The sequence below is a fragment of the Rhinolophus sinicus genome, chromosome X (genome assembly GCF_036562045.2).
Source record: "Rhinolophus sinicus isolate RSC01 chromosome X, ASM3656204v1, whole genome shotgun sequence".
NCBI classification, from domain to species: domain Eukaryota; kingdom Metazoa; phylum Chordata; class Mammalia; order Chiroptera; family Rhinolophidae; genus Rhinolophus; species Rhinolophus sinicus.
The window spans coordinates 1,882,913-1,902,568 of record NC_133768.1 but is presented as its reverse complement, the minus strand read 5'-3'; the positions used below and the strand labels follow the sequence as shown (position 1 = coordinate 1,902,568).

Sequence of the window (19,656 nt, the reverse complement as noted above, 5' to 3'; positions counted from 1 at the left end):
ACACAGCTGATATTTGTTCTTATCTGATATGCCTAGTGAACAGGATTTAGGCAAGGGTAGTGTAGCTAACAATTAATGTATGTGAGCATGTAAAATACATTTAGAAGTTATATAAAATATGAAAATCACAAGTGTGGAAGAAAAACCTTTACATCTTCTCTTCCTAAATACCAGATTTTAGGAGAAAATAGAACAAAAAATAGGGAACAGAGGACTTTTTACTATCAATCAGAAGTAGAAATAATTTGTACACTTATAAGAAAAAAATAATTCCAGACCTATGAATAGGAAACTGCTAATAAGAATACACTGGTATATCCAAATTTTGGGTTTAATATGATGGAAATCTAAATAAAAATTTAAAATCTCAATAAATCAATTATTTTATTTCTGAATGAATTTACTATAGAACTTTCCTAACTTTTTAGTTTCAAAACATTAATACAGGAAATGATATCAGAAAGATATCAGATTATGAAGCTCAAAAGCCTATTCTTGTTAAATTACTCTATAGGAGACACTGGGAATCAGTCCAAAATTTATAGTAACCAACAAAAGGCTCAATAATGAAAAAGTCACATTCAAAAGGGTAAAGCAATTTCACTGTTTTTACTTATCCATGCCTACTCCTTCCCCAAGCAGAACAGTTTAGGGGAAATAGTGGTTTGATCCTCAGTTCTCTTACATTAACTGAACAGACCAAAGAGGATTATATTTGCAAAATTATAACCTGTCTGTTGGCTGCCTGAGCGACTGGTCTGTGTTGCCTATCATGGAGGTCCCAAGAAGCAGCAGGGGTGCCAGACTTAGGGGAATTTAATGCATTTAAAAGCAATCATGTATAAAGAGGAACTAGACCGGGAGGAAAAAAGCACATTAGCGGTCCCAGGAAAAAATACATGCTCAGAAAAGGCCTTAGAAGATCTTAAGTGTTCATACTGTGCTCATTAATGAAGGTCCTCCCCTGCAAGTAGCTAGTCTGCAAAAACTGGAAGAAGTACGCACTTCTACAAATGTTTAATTTTCAACAAAAGATCAGAGAAATACAAAGAAAGAGGGCACTGTGTCCTACAAGAAGGAACAAAATTAGTTTCCTGGGACCATTCTTGGAGAAACAGATATCAAACTTACCTGACAAATACTTTAAAATTCTCTAAATATGCTCAAGGGCAAAAAAAAAAAAAAAAAAAAGGAAAAAGGAATATAATATATGAACAAAATGAGAATACCAAAAGAGACAGAAATAATAATAATAATAATAATAATAATAATAATAATAATAAAAGAACCAAAGGGATATTCTGGAGATGAAAATACAATAAGTGAACTGAAAAATTTATTGGAGGGTTTCAACAGCAGACTTGAATAGATAGAAGAAAGCGTATGAACTTAAAAACAGGTCATTTGAAATTAAAGTCTGAGGAGTAAAAAGAAAAAAAAGAAAAAACTAAAGAAAAGTGAACAGTGTCTAAAGTACTTATTGGACACTATCTAGCATTAAACTGTATACATTATGATAGTTCCAAAAGGAAAAAAGAGAGAGAAAATAGCTTATAAAGATACAATGTCCCCAACTTCCCAAATCTGAGGAAATACAAGAAGCTCAATGATATCCAAGAAGGATAAAACCAAATGGACCCACGCTAAGATACACTACAGATTTCTCCGCTATGCAAAAGTAGAGTATTCTATGAAACCTTTCATAAGCTGAAATGTCATAAAGTAAAGAGCATCCCTCACTTTGAGAATCTACATTATGCCACTTCACTTTTACAAAAGACCTACAAATATATTACTACCTTTTTTCACTAACGAAAAGAAATCTGAAGAGGGTTTTCACTTTCATGAAAAAAGCAGTTACTATACTAATGCGTAGGTCTTTCATAAAAGTGAAGTAGGGTAACACATATTCTCAGGCAGTGGTGAATACTTATATGTTATAAACTGTCTAAAGCCAAAGACTCTTTGAAATTCTCAGGGAGAGAATCTTAAACGCAGGAAGAAATGACTCTTCCAGTACAAGAGATGCTCAGTAAATACTGTCAACTGGTTTCTCAGTAGCAACCCTGCAGTTCAGAAGAATGCTATGTTTAAAGTGCTTAAAGCAAAGTGTTAAATGGAAATTCTATATCCTGAAAAAACAGTTCTCCAAAAATGAGGAAAAATTTAAGACATTCCCAGACAAAAGCTTAGGAAGCTCATTACACTAGACCTACCCTGTAAAAAATGTTAAATAAAGTCTCTCAAGTTGAAATGTAGGCACACGTAACAGTAACTCAATGCTGTACAAAAATCTAAAAAGAGATTTAAAGGCAATATAAAATATATTGGACAAATATAAAAACCAGTATTAGTGTAATGTTAGCATGTGACTCCACTTTTTATTCTGGGTACAAATACATAAAAGTGTATTTGCAACATCAACAACATAAAGTAGAGAGTGGTGAGTCTATAAGGAATGTTTTCTTTATGCAACTGAATTTAAGTTGGTATCAATTTAAAATAGATTGCTATAACTTTAGGATATTTATAATTTATTCCCATGGTAACCAGAGAGAACACGTCTATAGCATATATACAAAAGAACACAAGGAGGGAATGAAAACATATCAGTACAAAGAAACCAAATACACAAATGGAAGTCAGTAAGGGAAGAAATGATGCACAAAAAAATTCTAAGATATACAGAAATGAATAAAATGGCAATAGTAAGTCCTAATAACACGTAGCATAAATGGATTAAACTCTCTAATCAAAAGACATAGATCAGCAAAATAAAAAAGAAACCAGGATCCAATGAAATGCTGACTTTAGATCTAAGGAAATGTATAGCTTAAAACATGAAAAGATAGAAAAATATATTCTATGCAAATAGTAATCAAAAGAGAATAGGAATGGCTACACTACTATTACACTTTAAGTCAAAAACTGTCACCAGAGACAAAGAAGACCATTACATAATAACAAAAGGGTCAATTCACTATGAAGATATAGCAATTATAAATATTTATGCACCAACTTCAGTGTTCCCAAGTGTATCATGCAACTACTAACAGATTGGGGATATACTATAATTCTACAATACTAGGCTGAGAAACTTAAACACTGCATTTTCAACAATGAGTAGAACAACCAGAGATCAGTAAGGAAAAAGTGGCGTTATATAAAACTATCAAACAATTCAACCTTTCAGACATATACAGAACACTATATCCAACAAGAATATACATTTTTCTTAAGTGCACATAGAACATTCTGCAGGAACAATTGTTTCAAAAAGACTGAAATCATGAAAAGCATCTTTTCAGATCACAATAGAATGGAACTAGAAATCAGTAATAGTAGAAAAGGTAAAAAATCAACAAATACATAGAAATAAACAATACACTCGTAAAACAACCAACTGACCAAAGAAGAAATCAATGCTAAAAGAAAAATTTAGTTTTAAACACATTAAAAGAAAATAATCTCAAGTCAACAACCTAACTTTACACATTTAGAAACCAGAAAAACATCAAACTAAATCCAAAACTAGAAGACATTAGATCAGAGAAAAACAAAATAGAGAATAGAAAAACAACACACAAAAAGAAATCAACAAAACCAAGACTTGTTTCTTGAAAACGATCAACTAGCTGAAGAAAAAAAAGACTCAAATAAAAAGAGAGAAGCCTCAACTACAATTAGAAGGGAAAGAGGATATAAAAGATTATACAAAAGTGTTATGAGTAATTATAAGCCAATAAATCAGATAACCTAGATGAAACGGACAAATTTCATCAACTTACAACAACTGAATTAAGAAGAAACAGAAAATATGAATAGGCCTGTAATTAGTAAAAAAAATTTTCAATAATCAAAAACCTTCCAACAAAGAAAAATTGAAGACCAGATGGATTCACTGGAGAATTCTATCAAATATTTAAAGAATTAACACCAATCTCATCAAACTTTTCCAAAAAACTGAAGTAGAGAACGTACTATTACTTTGCACATGTTTAGCACGACTCTGAAACCAAAGCCAGGCAAACACTATATGAGAAAAGAAAACTACAGACTAATATCATTGATAAATATTGGAGTAAAAACTTTCAACAATATACTAGCAACCTAATTTATCAGGAAATTAAATATATTATACACAAGAACAACAAAAATCTCCACACAATCATCTCAATTGATGCAGAAAAAAGATTAGACAAAATTCAACATTCTGTCATGATAAAAACACTCAACAAACTAAAAATAGAACTACCTCAACATTATAAAGGCCATATATGAAAAACTCATAGCAAATATCGTACTCAATGGTGAAATACTGAAAATTTTTCCTCTAAAATCAGGAACAAGACAAGGATACCTGTATTGTTTTGCCAAATCTATTCAGCAATAGAGCATAGCATGTAAGCATAGCATAGCATGTAAGTAGCCGTGAAAATTAAGCAAGAAAAGAAATGAGGCATCCAAATTGGTAACGGTAAAACTATCATTTCAGATTACTTTATAGGCATTCTGTATTCTATATTGTTTTGTGTTATTGTTTAGAATCTACTTGTATGTGGGTGTCTTTATGTGTGTTTCTGTTTCTACTGCTGGTAAGTTTTTTCCATGTATTTAAATATTAATTCAAATGAACATAATCAAATAGGCTCTGAGACATAAAAAAGCCATTAAAGTGACATTGAAACTACTGAGACATCAGAGTGAACATACAGAAAATATGTAGCCTTCCACATAGCCTAGTCTGCTAATTCAGTGCTTTTGGCCATTTTTCTAAGCTTCATTGATAATTTGTTCCTGTTTTCTTCTGCCCTGCTTCCTTGAAATCAATTATAATTTGAAAACTTACTCCTAAGAAATGAAATGTATCGTAGTATGTCACAAAAGCAAAATGGTAAAATTTAAAAATCCATGTGTTTGTTGTCTGTACATAAATGTACGTTTTCTCCTGTTAAATATATAAACAAGTACAAAGTACAGTTGATATTCATTATTTACAGTAGTTATATCCTCTAAAGTCACTTTGAACACTGAAGTAGTTAACATTGAATCACTGCTACTAGAGAAAATATAGGGTTAGGTTCCAATGAGTAATTCATCAATCAATCAACATATAAGCTTTGTTCAGGCATGAATTACAGTGCTGCTGGCCATGAGTTCAATATTAACAAATCAAAAAAATGTTAAATAGTAGAAACAGAAAACCACAAAAAACAACGTTATGTAGTGATCATTATGTTAAAAGGAGATTCATGTCACTTCAGTATTATGACAAACATAAAATAATTTTAGTATTTAATTTTGAAAATAACAAATCAACATACTTTTGGTGATCGAGGATCTGAAGAACGAGCAAATAGTTCATCTTCAGGCAACTGTGCACTTGTGGAAATCGATTCACATGGGCGTGTACCATTGTAGATATGGAATTTGCAATGAGGATTTAAGGCCATGGCGAGAAGTTCTAGAAGTGGAAACCAGTCTTGGGACAACTTGGCCACACAAAGTTCCACTAGGCGATGAGTATTGTTAATAATACACCTCTGTTATATGGCAAATGGGGGGACAGAAAGGGGAGGAAGTTGCTTTAGAAAGAGAAAACACTGTAATTTCTAACAAGGAACATTCTAATCTTGTTAAGAATCTCTCTCCATTTATCTATTTCTGTTTAATTTCACAAATACTGTGATCAAACTGATTAGTAAAAAAATAAATTAGTATATAATTGTGCTGCACTTAATTTCAAAAGCTATTTCAAATGGTTACAAATGAAGTAGGTACCATAGGTTGCCTATTTCTGTTCTATGTCCACAGGATACATACAAATTACCATATTCTTTCTTTGGAATTTGTACTCTAAAGGCAGTAATTACAAAATCTAAACATTTGAAGTCATGTCAATTATCTAAAATGGGGGGCTGTAATCTAAGCCTTAATTCAAGTCACAGATTTGTTTCCAAAGTGTCTATTTCTACATCTAAAAAGTTTCACATCAATCAGAAAATATTAGGAATTATATGCCATAGTCATTTGTGAGAAAGGTCCAAGTTATATTTTCTAAGTTGAAGTCCACAAAGTATATGTTTGCTTCATAACTTTTAATTAGTTTCGTTTTATAAATAAGAGCCAGAGACTTGGCGTATAGTAGTTCAAGGATTCCAGCATGATGCATATTTTTTTCACTTTCAAAATGTTTGGAATATGAAGGTCTCTTACAATCAACGATAGTTTGCATTGGTTTTGTCCTAGACTGAAGGTATTTCCTGATAGTACTTGTGTTTTGTTCTGAGCACTTGAACACACTACCAATCTGAGAACACTTTAAATTCTGTTTGACTTTGTTATCCAAACTGTAGTTTTAATTCAGATCACAAGCTTTGTGGAAGTGCTGGTTTGCAGTTTATGTTCCAGGAAAACAACATTCTTCTCTCTCTATCAATTGCCATGACTAAAGCTTGCATGACTCCTTCCTTGTCATTTCTAAAGGGTGAGATTTATTTATCAGCTACATTTGCACTGAAATTACACCCTTTGGTGTCTGAGTTATAGTGGGAACCCATTATATGAGGTGTGATCAAACAATACGGAGAATGTTTAAACAAAAAAATTATTAAAGTAAAAGACACATTGCCATTAATCCTTCTCAACACTACCCCTCACTTTGAACACACTATCCCATTGTTCTAGCCACTTTCTGAAGCAGTTCTGGAAGTTCTCTTTGGTGTCTTTAATTGCGCTGTCATGGCTGCCTCAGTGTCTTGAATAGATTCAAAACGTTGACCTTTCATGGGTGTTTTGTCTTTGGGGAAGAGCCAGAAGTGGGACAGTGCCAGACCTAGTGAATAAGGCGGATGAGAGCACACCATAATTTTTATTTGACAAAAACTGCCATACTAGAAGTGATGTGTGACACAAAGCCTTTTCGTCATCACAAAATATAGTGAATGTTGCTGCCGAGTGCCATCCAATGGAAAGGCAGGGATCTTCAATATGGGAAGCAGAGCATTGAACCTTAGTAACAGTGTGTGACAAGGTTCAACTTGTTCGGTGCAGTCAGTTGGGTGTGAGCTACAGTTCAGAGAAGGTATTTTAAAATGTGCCGTCCCAGTCAGAATGGCTATCATCAAGACAAATAGTAACAAATGTTGGAGAGGCTGTGGAGAAAAAGGAACTCTTATCCACTGTTGGTGGGAATGCAGACTAGTGAAGCCGTTATGGAAGGCAGTGTGGAGGTTCCTCAAAAAATTACGACTAGAATTGCCATATGACCCAGCAATCCGTCTCCTGGGTATCTACCAAAAAAATCTGAAAACATTTATAGATAAAGACACGGTGTGCTCCAATGTTCATTGCAGCTTTGTTTACTGTGGCCAAGACATGGAAACAGCCAAAATGTCCTTCGATAGATCAATGGATAAAGAAGTTGTGGTATATATACACAATGGAATACTATTCGGTGGTAAGAAAAGATGATACAGGAACATTTGTGACAACATGGATGGATCTTGAGAGTGTAATGCTGAGCGATATAAGTCAGACAGAAAAAGCAGAGAACCATGTGATTTCACTGATATGTGGTATATAAACCAAAAACAACAAAAGAACAAGACAAACAAATGAGAAACAGAAACTCATAGACACAGACTATAGTTTAGTGGTTACCAGAGGGTAAGGGGGCTGGGGGGTGGGAGATGAGGGTAAGGGGGATCAAATATATGGTGATGGAAGGAGAATTGACTCTGGGTGGTGAACACACAAGGGGATTTATAGATGATGTAATACAGAATTGTACACCTGAAATTTATGTAATTTTACTAACAACTGTCACCCCAATAAATTTAATTAAAAAAAATATTAAAAAAAACACAACACATTAAAAAAAAAAAAAAGTGCCGTTAATCATCCTCCATCACGACAACGCTCCATGTCACACATCACTTCTGGTATATGGCAATTTCTGTCAAATAAAAATATTACGGTGTGTCCTCCTCCACCTTAATTCACCAGATCTGGCACTGTGCGACTTCTGGCTCTTCCCCAAAGTCAAAATGACTCAGGACATGGAGGCAGCAAGGACAGCACAACTAAAGACACTCTCAAAAGAGGACTTCCAAAACCACTTCAGAAAATGGCATGAACAATGGGATAAGCATTCGAAAAGCGGGGAGTATTTTGAGGGGGATTAATGGCAATGTCTTTTTTACTGTAATACATTTTTTTTATTTAAACATTTACCATAATTGTTTATTACACCTCATATTCTCTATCTTGGACATTTTTCTTTTTTAATGGTGTGTAATATAGTGGACTTTTACAATAAAATGATACATTTGAAGAAACACTATCTTGTATTAGGTCATGGGCATTTGGGATTCCAAGTGACAGATTAAACCAATGTTTCAAAACTAAAAATCTTCAGGTCATTCTAAAAGGCTAGTCTAGAAAAACCCTCAATTGTATCAAATATTATCAGCAGACTTGATACATTATTCACAGTAATGTTTTCCAGAGACAAACCCACATGGTTTACAATGTAAATCTTAGTCTCCAAAATAAATTACAAGACTCACGTGGATTTCAAACTTCCAGCCACTGACTGCCTCATCCATAAGAATTTTAGTGAAAGATACCGTTAACCCATCTCGAAAAAAACGTTGACATGCTTCACTTTTAACATCAAGACCTAAGATGAAAAAATTATAAAATATACAGATTGTAAAGAAAACATTTCTCTAGCCAATTTTATCATTAAAGATAACAAATTATTAGAAACTATTATAGTTTGCAACTCACAAATAGTTTTGAAATGTTTGAAACAAGACATGGCATTATCATGACGTTAAAAAGTAACTTAATTACACTGAAAATGTGGAATTCAGAAAAATAAAATGTTGTATTTAATAAATTTTAGTAACACTGATTGTATAAAACTACATCAAACCAATAATAATACGATGACTAACTGAAAAAAATGCTTCAAACTATGATACTAGACTTTAAACAAAACAGAAACTGGGTAGATGAGGAATCAAACCATTTCACAGCATTTTACTCACTGAAAATACAGTTCAAAACTTTACAAAAAAAACTTTTAAAGTTAGTTTTCCTGTAAATTATCCGTATATCGCTAAATATAAAAGATGAATGCTGTCTTTTCTTCCTAATCAGTCCTTTCATTTCTTGGCATCTAAGCATTTTCACTTCTTTTAAATTTCATCTGATTTAACAAAATCAAATCATCTGTAACTCTGTACGTCTTCATAAAAACTCAGACATTAAATGTTCACAATACAGTAAATTTGATTTTCTATCATATATGTATTGATATGTCATTTAAACCCAGGACTTACCTTAAAAAAAGTAAATCTTTGCCTCAGAGTTACCACAGTACCAGAAAAAAAATGAATGGGAAGCCCCTACAAATAACCCACTGAATGGCAATGCTATTAAATAAAGCAGCATTTTCAGTTTTTGTTCATCTTCTATCAGTAGGACCTAGAACTTACCTAGTACAGTTACTGAATACATGCACTAACAAAAAATTTGAGTGTTAAAAAACATTTGTTAGTAAACTTATACAGTCACTAGATTTTGTTAGTAAGGTTAAAAATAAAATATAAAACATTCTTTAAACAACAGATTTTTCAATTATAAGTGACTTAAGTACAAAAAGAAAAACATATATCTGAAATTATATTGCCACAAAGTATTGTCAAGTATGTTGTAAGTATACTGTTTCACCTAACAGATTTTAAAATTGATTCTGGAAAATGCTTTTAACTTTTGAATCACAACCCCTTTAAAGATATGGTAAAATAACAAATCTTGTCATTAGATATGAATATTATATAAATTTTTAAAACTGTAAAGATGTTCTTAAAGGCTCCCCAAAAGTTTCTATGAACATTTACCACCATATATATATAAATACATATTCATATATTTACGTGTGTGTGTGTATATATATATACACACACACACGTACATATATGCCCAACCAAAAAGTTTAGTGAGACAGTATACTTTAGGAATATATAACAACTTTTTTTTCCTCTCTTCTTTTTAAAATTAGCAAACAGAGTTGTTACAACCAGAATCACAGATATTGTTAAGCAAAATTAACTTGTTCCTGAAAGCTTCCTCACCACCTTTAAATACCAGTATTATGTGATTGTCCAGTAAAGTTAATAATTTTTTTCCACAATATTGATGCATTAGAGAGTTACTTCCTAAATCATTAGGTACTTCTTTCCAAGAGAAATTAGGTCATTTTCCCAATGTATGAGTATGAGGAAAGCATTACTACCTTTAATATTTACTAATATCTTAGGACCTTTAAAATAATGTCTTCTCCATGGTTTACAAGGATAGTTTCCAGCCTAGCAGGACTGTTTTTCCATGTATTGTTTTTTATTTAATGCTAAATTTTTTTGTTTTTCTTCTTCTCTCCTACCAAACTGGAACCTGACTGCTCTTAAATATCCATTAGAATCATTATTTTGTGGGAGAAAGCCACAGGGAGAGCTGCCTCCTGAAGACCTGCTAGATGCATTTCTGACCTGGAGGGGAAGGACTGATGCCTGTAGGCTGTGGCCCCATGGGCTTCTCCTTTTAGTTCATCTGCAGAGGTCAGCTTCTCTAGTTATTTAGTATGTCCCTATCAAGTGAAGCCTGCAAAGCTGTGAGGAGACCAAGGCTTGGTAAATTTCAGTAGGCGGAGTTAGAAGGGGAATCAGACAAGTCATGACTGATCTAGAGACAGCATGTTTTCAATTCTAATTTTAAGGCTGGTTCCAATTACTACTGTATTTTTCCTTGTATAAAGTGCACCCACGTTTTTGGTCCAAACTTCCAGGGGAAAAAAAATCTTTCGTTTTAATTTTTAATTCAAATTTTTATTTACTTGCATTTAGGTACTTTATTTTTTTGTATTATAAAGGAATTTTAGTATTTATTTCTTAACATTATAGTACAATAAATTTTATATAACAAAAAATTGCAAAACACAAGAACAGATACAAGGTACAAGAAATTTTATGTACAGGTAACAAATTTACATTATTTATGCATCATAGCAGGCCAAGAACTCTTCATCATTGCAAGTTCATTGTAAGTTCAACAAAACTGATTATCGTATTCCAGGGTATTATTTTGCATACAGATATTGTTATTGATTTCTAGAGTTACACTGTTAACTCATAATTATTTTAATAAAATAATTAAAAACATTTACATAGATATGGACTTAGTACTCTCCCTGTATAATGCCCATCCTTACTTTTCCCTCACACAAATTTGAACAAGAAAGTGCTCATTATACAAGGCAAAATGCAGTATTTTTTTTTCATTCTGGAAAATAATGTGGGAAAACCATTTGAACTGGTAAAAAAACTGTAACAACTTCTTAACAGAGAAAAGCAAAGCTAACAAGAACAACTTTCTTAGAAGTATACACTTTAGCATACATTATGGAAAACATAGTAACATATAAACTCACCTTTTTTACTAAGATCAATAGCAGCTTCTAAAAGCACTTCTAGTTCCCCTTTTGGCAAAACTGGAACCACCCACCGAGGCCTAAAAATTATTATGAAATAAAAAGATGCTGCATTGGTTGAGAACACATCAAATATTATAAATAACTTACCTACTGTAATTAGTTTTACTGTGAAAATGTAAATGAAAAAACCTTGACTATATTATATATTAACCATAAAGTAAATAAAAGAAATTGACAATCTTTTTATTTTGATCTTCACAAAAACAGAAAAAATGAGACAAACACCTGATTTCTCACTCAATTCACATCAATAGGACATTTATCAATTTTTTCCTGAAGATTATGGAATCAAAGAGTGTCTAGCCGTTTGTACCATCATAAGTGCACTTCTACATCAAAAAGCAAGGCAGAGGCTACCACACGCAGCTATTATTTCCCCCAGTATCTTAAAAGGCTCAGTTACGTAGGAATATTATCTACTGACTAACCCACTACTTCCCAGAAAGAACTTTTTTCTACCTGTCCCTCAACCCTTTACTAAATGACAGCAGTTTCCCAAATAGGCCTATGTTGATAAAAGACATCTATTACAAATAATCCAATAGATGTAAACCAACACTATCTTTTTTGTCTTTTTCAGTTCCACAGAAACAATTTTTAAATATTTCCCGGTCACTAAGGATTTTCTATGACTTAGTTGTCCAGCCCTAATTAGACATACAGTCTAATAAAAATTAACAATCACCAGACAAAATGAAATAAGGAACAACACAATTTCTTGCAAGTTCTCTGCCACAAAAAACTGCACATCCTAGAAATAACAAAAGTCACCTAACACCTCTTACAATCAACATACCAAGGAGAAATAAATTTTATAAACACTCAAAAGGAAATCCCTACCTATAGTTCTAGGCCAGAAACATACCAAATAAGGTCATATAGCATTATTAATCCGAAATCTTTACTCATTTTTAAAAATCCATACAAATGCCTAGATTAACAATGAGTTATAAAGAATTTGTCAATGACTAAAATGTTAAGGCTATTAAAAAAACATTAAAATCATTCCCACATTGAAGTCCGCTCTTTTCTTTTTATGACTATCAGATTCAATACTGATAAAGTAGTTAACTTTTCTAATTTATTACCTCCATGGAAAAAAGAGATCAAAACAAATTCACCTGTTGATCATGTCATCCAACTTGGCCAGGTCAGTATGTGGAAATGCAGGTTCCTCAACTTTATGCTGTAGTGGAGCATCACCTTGACCTTGTTCATCTGGAGGAGTTGCTGGGGAATTCTCATTGGAGGAGTCAGGTGATGAGGTCTTAAAATTTAAATATTCCAAACTTAAATTTCTACTACACATGTGCATTTAGCAATTCAAATGCCAACAAAGATTAAGTGAAAATATTTATATATTTTTAATTGTCCATATAACCTACAAATAAAATTGTGATCATTCTGCATACATATCTTTTTTTAAGGTCAACCTATGAGAATTTTTCCACATGATTAAGAATATTTTTAAAATTAATTAATAACTATATAATACTAAATCAATTAATCTGATTAAAACTAAAGAACAATAGTTTTTGTAATGTTTACTGTAAACAAAATATAGTTATGATGAATCCTTAATTACAAATTTTTATGCAAAAGATTGGAAATGACAGTATAACTTCTGAAGTTATGTCAAAAAAGTCATCATTCTTCCTTCTCTCTCAGAGCAATCTTTTAAATGGGAGAAGTTCAGTGCCATGTCTTGTAGACACTTATGAAACCAAAGAAGAGGCCCATATATTGAAGTACTGATTCCTCCAGCCATCAGCCATGTCAATGAGCCATTGTGGAAATGGATTCCTTGACCCCAATCAAGCCTTCAGATAACCACAAGTGATATGCTGACCACAACTACAAAAAGGAATACTGAGTCAGAAACATTCATCTAAACCATTCCCAAATTCCTAATGCATAGCATTAAGATAATAGATGTTTACTGTTTTAAGTTAGAAAGTAAAAAAAAAAGAAGAAGAAAATTACCTCTAAGGTAACATAAGTAAAAGCATTTTAAAATACATAAATGAAAAATACAATGAGAAGCAGAAAATAAAATAAGAAACTGAATAATTTAAGAGGCCAAAGGAAAAAATAAAAAGCAAGAGAATCCCAAACACATTAGTATTTATATTTTAAAAGGATTAAAAATACTAATGAAAGACAAAAACACAGAATTTGCTATAGACTACATAAAATATAGATGCTTAAATAGAAGAACACTGAAAAAGAAGAAAGTAAAACAACAAGAGACTTCTCATTTTCAGTTCAGCATGTAAAGAGCTTGGAAGTTATCACTCCTTCCTAACAAAAAAGTGAATAAACAAAGTCAACAATTCTGCTCAGATCTGATCTCTGTCACAGGGTAAACTGCTGCCCACAAAATCCAAAGAGAGTTAGGGAGACATAGAGAATCAAAAATTGCCAGAGCAGAAAAATACAGTGGAAATCAGTATTTGGATAGGAAAACTCTATGGATTAATTGCTGGAAGCTGAGTGTGGAAAATCTGCAAGTTAAAAATTCCACGAGGTCTAGCCTTAATTGAATTCCAATAGTGTTTTGAGTTTTACCTCCATAAATCCTATCAAGTTCTCATAGTGAAGATCAAAGAAAAATCTACTTTGTTTCCAGAAGGAGGAGGTGCAATGTAGCCATTTAAAAATATTCCAGAGCATTCTGTTCTTCTTAACTGGGCTGACCCTGAAAAGAAACTAGTTTATCAGAGCCTAATCTACTAGATTTTTATCAGAGCCCAACCAACCTAAGAGAAGGGAAACAGCAAATTTTAGCCTGCCATAGCCATCCATGTGGAGCTAGAAAAATACTCAATTCCAGCCTTCTAGCCATACTGTCCCTCCTTATCAACACAATACCAAAGGCATCTTTACAGTAGTTCCTTTTACCCAGTGCATAACTCTCAACATTTCAACAAAAAATTAGAAAGCATACGAAAAGATAGTCAATACAGTTCGAAGAGACAGAGCAAGCATCAAACTCAGTTATGGTAGGAATGTTGGAATTATCAGACCAATCATTTAAAATAACTAAAATAATATGCTCAGGGCTCAAATGAAAAAAGTAGAGATGATAGAACAGTTGGGCAACTCTAAGAAAGAACAAAAAGAAATGCCAAAGATCAAAAACACCAAAACAGTTATGAAGAATGCCTTTGATAGACTCATCAACAGCTGAAGAAAGGATATCCGCAGTTAAGCATATTATCAAGAGAAACTTCCAACATTGGAAAATCAAAGAGAAAAAAGACTGAGTGGGGAAAAAAAATACACAAGAGTACCTAAGAATTGCTGGTCAACTACAAAAGGTGTGATATGTATAGTGGGAATACCATAATACAAAGAAAGGAAGAAAGAGAAGAAATATTTGAAACAATGAGTGAGAATTTCCCCCAAATTAATGTCAGACAGTACAGCACAATACAAGGCAGCTCAGAAAACACCAAATAAGATAAATGTCAGAAAATGGTAGTGGAAATTTTTGAAAGAAGCCACAGGTAACAAACCTCACCTAGAGATGAGCAAGGATAGGAGTTACTTGGACTTACTGTTCAAATAAAGTGACAACAAGCAGAAATAAAGTGGAACCAAAAATAGGGTAGTGAATACAAAACAGTAATCCAATTACAAATATCTCAATAATCATTTTACACATCAGTGGTTTAAAATACACCAATTAAGACTGAATGGATCAAAAAGCAAAATTCAACTTTATGTTGCAGTTATTTAAAAGTCTGTTTAGAATTTTAAATATAAAGACAAATATACATTAAAATTCAAGGGCTATAGAAAGATGTGGAATCAGACCCATATGGATAATCAACTGATCTTTGACAAAGGAACAAAGACAATACAAGGGGGGAAAAAAACAGTCTTTCAACAACTGGTGCCGGAACAACTGGACTATCAAAAACGCATACAGAAACTAAGCCATACACCCTTAACAAAAATTAACTAAAAATGGATCAGAGACTGAAATGCAAAACACAAAAGTACAAACTTTCCCAAAGATGACAGAAGAAAATCTGGATGATCCTGGGTTTTGGTGATTACTTTAGATATGCTACCAAAGACATGATTCATTAAAAAAAAAACTGATAAGCTGGACTTCCCTAAAATTAATAATTTGTGCTGCACATAAAACAAACTACAGACTGGGAGAAAACATTTGCAAAGTTAAGGACTGTTAACCAAAATATACAAAGAACTCTTAAAGCTCACCAACAAAATAACTGGACTGAAAAATGGGCAAAAGACCAGTATAGACACCTAACCAAAGAGGATATTGGGGATATACAGATGGCAGGTAAGCATATAAAAAGTCATTTAACATATGCCATTAGAGAATTACAAATTTAAAAAAAAGAGAGAGATATCACTACACACCAGTGAGAATAGCCAAAATCCAAAACCCTGACAAACCAAACACTGGCAAAGATGGCATAATAGGAACTCTCATTCATTGCTAGTGGGCAAATAAATAGTACAGGCACTCTGGAAGACAGTTTTTGAAGTTTATTACAATACTAAACATACCCTTACCACATGATCCAACAATCACAAGCCTTGCTGTTTAATCAAATGAATTGTGCCCACACAAAAACTTGCATATAAATAAATGTTCACAGCAATTTGATTCACAATTGCCAAAAATTGGAAGCAACCAAGATGTCCTTCAGGAGGTGAACAGATAAACAAACTATGATACACCCAAAGAGTGAAATGTTATTTAGAGATTTATTTATTTTTTTTAAAGAAAGCTATCTAGCCATGAAAAGAATGCATATTACCAAACGAAAGAATGAAAAGGTTACATACCGTATGATTCCAACTATATGGCATTCTGGAAAAGACAAAACTATAAAGGCAAGTAAAAGACCAGTAGTTACCTGGGCTGTGGTGAGGGAGGAATACATAGGTATAGGCAGGACAGATATCAGGGTGGTGACACTATTCTATAACTCTGTAACAATGTACCTATGCCATTGTGCCAATGTATGTGCATCAATTTTAACAAATATATCACTCTGTGGATGATGCTAAGCGTGTGGGGGCATGAGAGACATAGGAACTCTGTACTTTCTGCTCAATTCAGCTGTGAACCTAAAAAGTTTATTTACAAAAATAAGTACAAGAGAACAATTTTAAGTGGTAAGATTCAGGGGAATTAATAAGGGACAAGAGTCAAAATCATGAGAGCTTTAAAAAAAAGGATAGGAAAAGACATCCCTCGTAACAACAATCTTCCTCCCTCCCCCAAAACCTGGTACGGTTATACTAATATGTAAGGGGTAGATTTTAAGGTAAAGAATTACAAGAGATTAAAGATATATCTACATAAACGTTAATGGGTCAATTAGAAAACACAAAAACAATATTATTTTCAATTTGTATGCGTCTTATAGGTTCAAAATATATCTCACTAAAATTGATAAAACAGTGAAATGGGTAAGACCACAATGCCAGGTAGAGATGAACAGACCTCTCACCTAAGAATAAAACCAGAGGACTTAAAAAAAAAAAAAACACACACAAAAAAAACAAGGCTATAGAGAACATCTGGAAAGCATAATGAGTAAACTGAAAATATTTATAATGACTGCTACATCATAAAATATAATTTATTTAAAATACTAATGGAATTGAAATTGACAACATGTTAAGCAACACACCACACCTCAATAAATTCACAAGTAGTGATATCATTGAAAATATATTCTCTATCCACTGAGGAATTAAGCTACAAGCCGACAGTAAGTTACCTATAAAATCTTCAACTGCTGAAAACAAAGCACTATGTTTCTAAAAATAATTCTTACATCAAAGAATCACTGCACAAATTTTAAAATGTAAACTGAATGACAGTAGATACAAACACATCAAATCATGGGATGTGGTTTGGCAAAATTTCCATTCTAAATGCGTGTTTTAGAAAATATAAAAGATTTAAGAAAAGCTGATCAATTATCTAAACTTTCATATCAAGAATTGAAAAAATAAGTAAACCAAACCCTAAGAAAGGAAAGGGAATGAATAAAATTTTTTTAATAATATTTTTTCAAGTATCCTCATTTTAAAGATACAGAAACTGAAGCTTAGATATTATATTACTTAGCCAGCCATAAGGTTAGCATAGTATAAAGATGGGACTTGAATATAAACAGCTAACTTGACCTAAGCTTATAACTAAACAGTAAATGGCGGCTTTAACACTTTTGCCCTCAAATGCACATAGGGCCTTCTATATAAAAACAGTAGAGGTATATTCTCAAGTATATACAGTAGGTTTCCCTTTGCTAAGAGCCTCAGTGACTTAAGTGTGACTTAAAATACTTTTATGATTACTTTACAAATTATTCAGGATATGTGACATTGTTTAGTATTCTATAACATCCAAAACAATAAAGCCTTAACGTCCTACCTGATTCTGTTGGAAGGGGGTCTGAGATTGTCCATCAGGAGGCTGGCCCTGGCTGTCATTCCCTCCTACTGGAGAGCCACGAGTCGTGGCTGTCATACTTGACACGGAATATATCTTTGCTATTTTGTCTGTTTATGTAATTGTCGTAAGAGAAGAAATTATAGTCCACTTATAGGAGATAAAATACCAGCATATGTCAGCCTTAAAAATCTCCAACTGAAGGACAGACCATCTTGCAGAGACTATTTCATAACCTAAAGGTAGAAGAAAAAAGGTATACTTGTTTTAAATATTTAAAAAATTAATGAATCGTTTCAATTTTAATGTGTATGGTATATCTATCAGAGTCTCTATAACAGATGGCTATAAAAATGAGAAAGAAAAGGTAAAATTTTATCAATACTGTTACTCAATCTAATAAATTAATATTGTCAAACCAGTAATTGTAAGAAAACATGAAAACTACAGTCTTAATGTTACATATAATATTTCAGAAAAAAATACAAGGTTCTTAGTTGTCATTTTTATAAAAGAATCTATAAAATGCATATCTAGATTTGTTGCTGTCTTAAACACACTGAAAATATAAATACTCAAAGGTAAGATGTAGTCTTCTCTTTATAAATAAAATGAAAAATTGAGTTAAGACATAATATTATTCCATAAAGATAGGATTAGAGAATAGATCAAAAACCCTTAAGTATACATGCATACACACACACACACACACACACACACACACACACACACACCCTCTAGTCATTAAGATCACACACAGTCTGTTTCATTTTTGTTTTCTATACACATTCTCATTTCAAAAGCTATATAAGTAGATGATTTTAAAACTTAGAGAAATTCCCTATCATCTTCTGTTTGAGTTCTGTTTCTAACTAAAATAACCTTTCATATAACTCAAAAAAAATCAGTTGCCAATTCAATTTCATTCTTTGGTAGTTTAAATGTACTCTAAGTTCTTTTTCTTTTGTCCTTTTACCTGGGCTCCTCATCCCACTATACATATCCCATCTGTGAAAGAACTGCTCTTTATTCTCTCAATTTCTTTCTAGATAAGTTTTTGTTAGCCTATTAACTATGCTTAAATTTCCCCTATTGAAAGCCACTAATATCTGTCCTCCAGAAATTTCCTGAAAGAATGTCTAGGTCATTCCTTTTTCTCATTATTCGGTTTGTGTTCAAAATTGCATTTATTAAGATGGTCTTAAGGATGCTACAGGGATGGCTTTGGAAATAAACCAATTCCTCTAAACTACATGCAAAGCTTTCGGCACAAGTATTTTTTGGGAGAACTTCTGATCTAGGATCAAGACCTTACCTCTTTGCAGATTACACACTGATTTTGTGACATTGTTCTATGAATTAAAAACCCGAGGCTCTGAAATGTTAAGTGATTTGACTAAAGCACAAGAAAGTACAGAATAAATCTCATTTATTTGCCTATTAAAACAATACTATGGGGAGAGGAGAGTTTCTAATTAAATATTTCTTCATAAACTCTTCCCTTGTTTTGTATTCCTTTTGGGCATTTGAGATTATATGGACTAAAGTAATCTTATAATTGTGTATCTGCCATTTTGGTCTTCCCATATCCCTCTATCTAGAGACATACAGTAAGTAATCTAAGAACTGGAAAAAGGTCATTGTC

The 19,656-nt window shown here is 32.6% G+C and overlaps 1 protein-coding gene across 6 annotated transcripts in view; it reads right to left on the bottom strand.

Annotated features, from left to right (window-relative positions):
- The window catches only part of LOC141567002 (ubiquitin carboxyl-terminal hydrolase 9X-like), a 176,955-nt gene that overhangs the window by 122,492 nt on the left and 34,807 nt on the right, over positions 1–19,656 (bottom strand). For all 6 annotated transcript variants that reach the window (XM_074323490.1, XM_074323489.1, XM_074323488.1 and 3 more), the window contains 5 exons: positions 17,994–18,247; positions 12,682–12,827; positions 11,498–11,577; positions 8,571–8,683; positions 5,325–5,543 (listed from right to left, as the gene is read on the bottom strand). In XM_074323490.1, the coding sequence (XP_074179591.1) occupies positions 5,325–5,543; positions 8,571–8,683; positions 11,498–11,577; positions 12,682–12,827; positions 17,994–18,089 (654 nt within the window). In that variant the 5' untranslated portion in view covers positions 18,090–18,247. The remainder of the gene's footprint in view (positions 1–5,324; positions 5,544–8,570; positions 8,684–11,497; positions 11,578–12,681; positions 12,828–17,993; positions 18,248–19,656) is intronic.